The 2,800-nt window shown below is 63.8% G+C and overlaps 1 protein-coding gene across 2 annotated transcripts in view; it reads left to right on the top strand.

Annotated features, from left to right (window-relative positions):
* The first annotated feature begins 110 nt into the window (after positions 1-110).
* PER1 (period circadian regulator 1) overlaps positions 111-2,800 on the top strand; it is a 17,112-nt gene continuing 14,422 nt past the window's right edge. For both annotated transcript variants that reach the window (XM_025195754.1, XM_025195753.1), the window contains exons 1-2: positions 111-271; positions 399-450. In XM_025195754.1, the coding sequence (XP_025051539.1) occupies positions 422-450 (29 nt within the window). In that variant the 5' untranslated portion in view covers positions 111-271; positions 399-421. The remainder of the gene's footprint in view (positions 272-398; positions 451-2,800) is intronic.

The following is a 2,800-nucleotide window of genomic DNA, read 5'->3' as shown; positions in this document are numbered from 1 at the left end:
TGAGTCATAGGCTGGGGGTGGGGGGTGGGATGGCACCTGGACACCTGGGTCCGGTGTGGGGGGGAGGTAGGGAGCCCCAGGCCTGACACCTCCACCCTGCCCGGCCCCGCAGGTGGTGGACATCATGCGGGTGAACGTGGACAAAGTGCTGGAGCGGGACCAGAAGCTGTCGGAGCTGGATGACCGCGCGGACGCTCTCCAGGCTGGCGCCTCCCAGTTTGAGACCAGCGCCGCCAAGCTCAAGCGCAAGTACTGGTGGAAGAACCTCAAGGTACGGCCCCGCTGCAGCCCCTCGCTCCTGACTTGCAGCCCCCTGCCCCCCTAGCCCTGCCAGTGCCCCTCACTCCCGACTCGCAGCCCCGTTTCTTCCTGCCGCACTCACGGTCTCTCTCCTGCAGATGATGATCATTCTGGGGGTGATATGCGCCATCATCCTCATCATCATCATCGGTGAGTCCTGCTGGGGGAGGAGGGGGGTGGTCCAGGAAGCCCTGGCAGGGGCCCCCAGTGCTGGCTGCATCTCAGCCCTGGGCCAGGGTCTGTTATACTAGGCTGTGACCCACCTCAGAGCTGACTGCATCTCACCCTTGACTCAGGGGCTGTTATACTCGTCCTGACCCACCCCAGAGCCAGTTGCATCTCAACCCTTAGTCACAGCCCTTTTATACATAGCCGGGACCCACCCCAGAGCAAGCTGCATCAAACCCTGGGTCAGGGGCTGTCATACTCAGCTATGACTTGCCCCAGAGTCAGCTGCATCTCAACCCTGGGTCACAGCCCTGTTATACTCAGCCAGGACCCACCCCAGAGCCAGCTGCATGTACCTCAGCCCTGCCCCGTGGAGCTGACGGCTGCCCTCTGCTTGCAGTGTACTTCAGCACCTAGAGGCCCCGTGTGGTGCCGGCCCAGCCCGGCCCGGCCGTCTCTTCCAGCCCTCGTGCGTGTGCGTGCGTGTGCGTGTGCCCCCTCCGCGCCCCCCCTCCTCCCCCCCTGGCCGTCTGTACATACCGGGTTATTTATACACACATAGAGCTGCTCTATTTTGTCCGTTTGTAGATTTATTAATAGGTTTTTAGGTGTCCCTCCCCTCCCCTGCTGTGTTTTTAATTGTCTTTTAATTGCCCCGCCCCCCCAGCCACCCCCCTAGTGGGGGAGGGGGTTCCGTGATACTGCCCCCCTTGTCCCACCTCAGAGGTGGCTGCATCTCCTGCCGGGCCGCGGTCTCCTCCCCGTCCCCCAAGTTTCTGTGACATTCCTGATTGGACCAAGGGGCGTGGGGGAAGCCCCCCCTGCACCCACCCCCTTAATGGGGGCATTTTCTTCCTGCCACACAGATCTAGCCTGCCCAAACTACCCCTTTTAGAGTGGACACATTCCAACCCCCCCCCGCCCTGGTGTTGGGGGGCTGGCCTGGCTTGGGTGGGTCCCCTGTTAATCCTTTGGTGGCCAATGTCGGGGGGCACTAGGGTCCCTGGTGGCCAGCAGGGGGTGCCCCAATCCTGCCCCCCTTCGTGTGTTGTGGTGGTGAGTGCCCCCCCCCCTAGCAGATGTCAGATGTGACTCGTGACTTTGTCCCTGTGATGACTTCGCTGGACCCGCGCTCCGGGGGGGCGGAGCCCAGGGGCATCCCCGCCGCTGCTGCGTGGAGGGACGTGGCACCGGGGACCCCCTGGGCAGGCGCAGGGAAAGGGGGAGAGGGGGGCTGGGCCCCCAGCAGGGGGGTGGGTGTCACTGTCACCCCCCTGCTCTTGGGGCTCCCCTCAGCAGGCAGGCAGGCAGGGGCGGAGGAGCCGGGAGCGACGTGATGCTGTGAAAATGTACAATAAATTGGTGTCCTGTGGAGAGCACTGCCTCTGGTCCCTCTGTCCAGCCCACCTGGGGATGCTGCCGCCTCAGCCAGAGGTGGCAGCATTGGGGCCTACCCTGGCAGCACCATCATTGTCCTCCAACTACAGCTGGGGCCTGCTCCAGCCTCAGGAAGGGGTCCCTGCCCTCTGCTTAGGTATGGGGGAAGCCTTTGAATTGATCTGGACTCCCCTCATCTGGAGAACCCAGGCGTCCGGGCCTCTCACGCATGGAACCCAGGCAGCCAGGTGTCCAGGGAAGCACGCCCAGAACCCAGCGTGAGCAGATGCCTAGGTCCGGGGGTGCGGGGGGTTGGTTGGTTGGTTGGTGCTGAGGCCTGGACAGCTGGATCCTGCGCATAGGGGGAAGCTGGTGCTCAGATCTCAGGCATCAGGGATGGTCACACACGCGTGCACGTGGACCTAGGAGTTAAGGCTTCTCACATGCACAGAACCCAAGTGTAGGGGATTGTCACACACATACACTTGCACATTGAACCCAGGCATCCGGGATTCACACGCCCATGGAAGTGCAGGGTCCAGGGCACAGAGAACCCAGGCATCTGGGCTCCCCACCTAGGGCTGTGGACCAGCCACACACACCCTGGCCAGCTGGGGGTGGGGGCAGCGGGCAGGGAGAGCTGGGACACCTGGGTTCCCAGTCCAGGTTGGTGGGTGGGAGTTGGGACACCTGGGTCCCTGTGGGGTGGAGATTCACACGCCCATGGAAGTGCAGGGTCCAGGGCACAGAGAACCCAGGCATCTGGGCTCCCCACCTAGGGCTGTGGACCAGCCACACACACCCTGGCCAGCTGGGGGTGGGGGCAGCGGGCAGGGAGAGCTGGGACACCTGGGTTCCCAGTCCAGGTTGGTGGGTGGGAGTTGGGACACCTGGGTCCCTGTGGGGTGGAGGAGAGGTTGAGGGCCTGGGGGGGGCCTGGATGCCTGAGAGGGGG

Source organism: Alligator sinensis, unplaced genomic scaffold (genome assembly GCF_000455745.1).
Source record: "Alligator sinensis unplaced genomic scaffold, ASM45574v1 scaffold2636_1, whole genome shotgun sequence".
NCBI classification, from domain to species: domain Eukaryota; kingdom Metazoa; phylum Chordata; order Crocodylia; family Alligatoridae; genus Alligator; species Alligator sinensis.
Note: the sequence above shows the minus strand (reverse complement) of the source record. Positions and strands in the feature narration are given on the sequence as shown.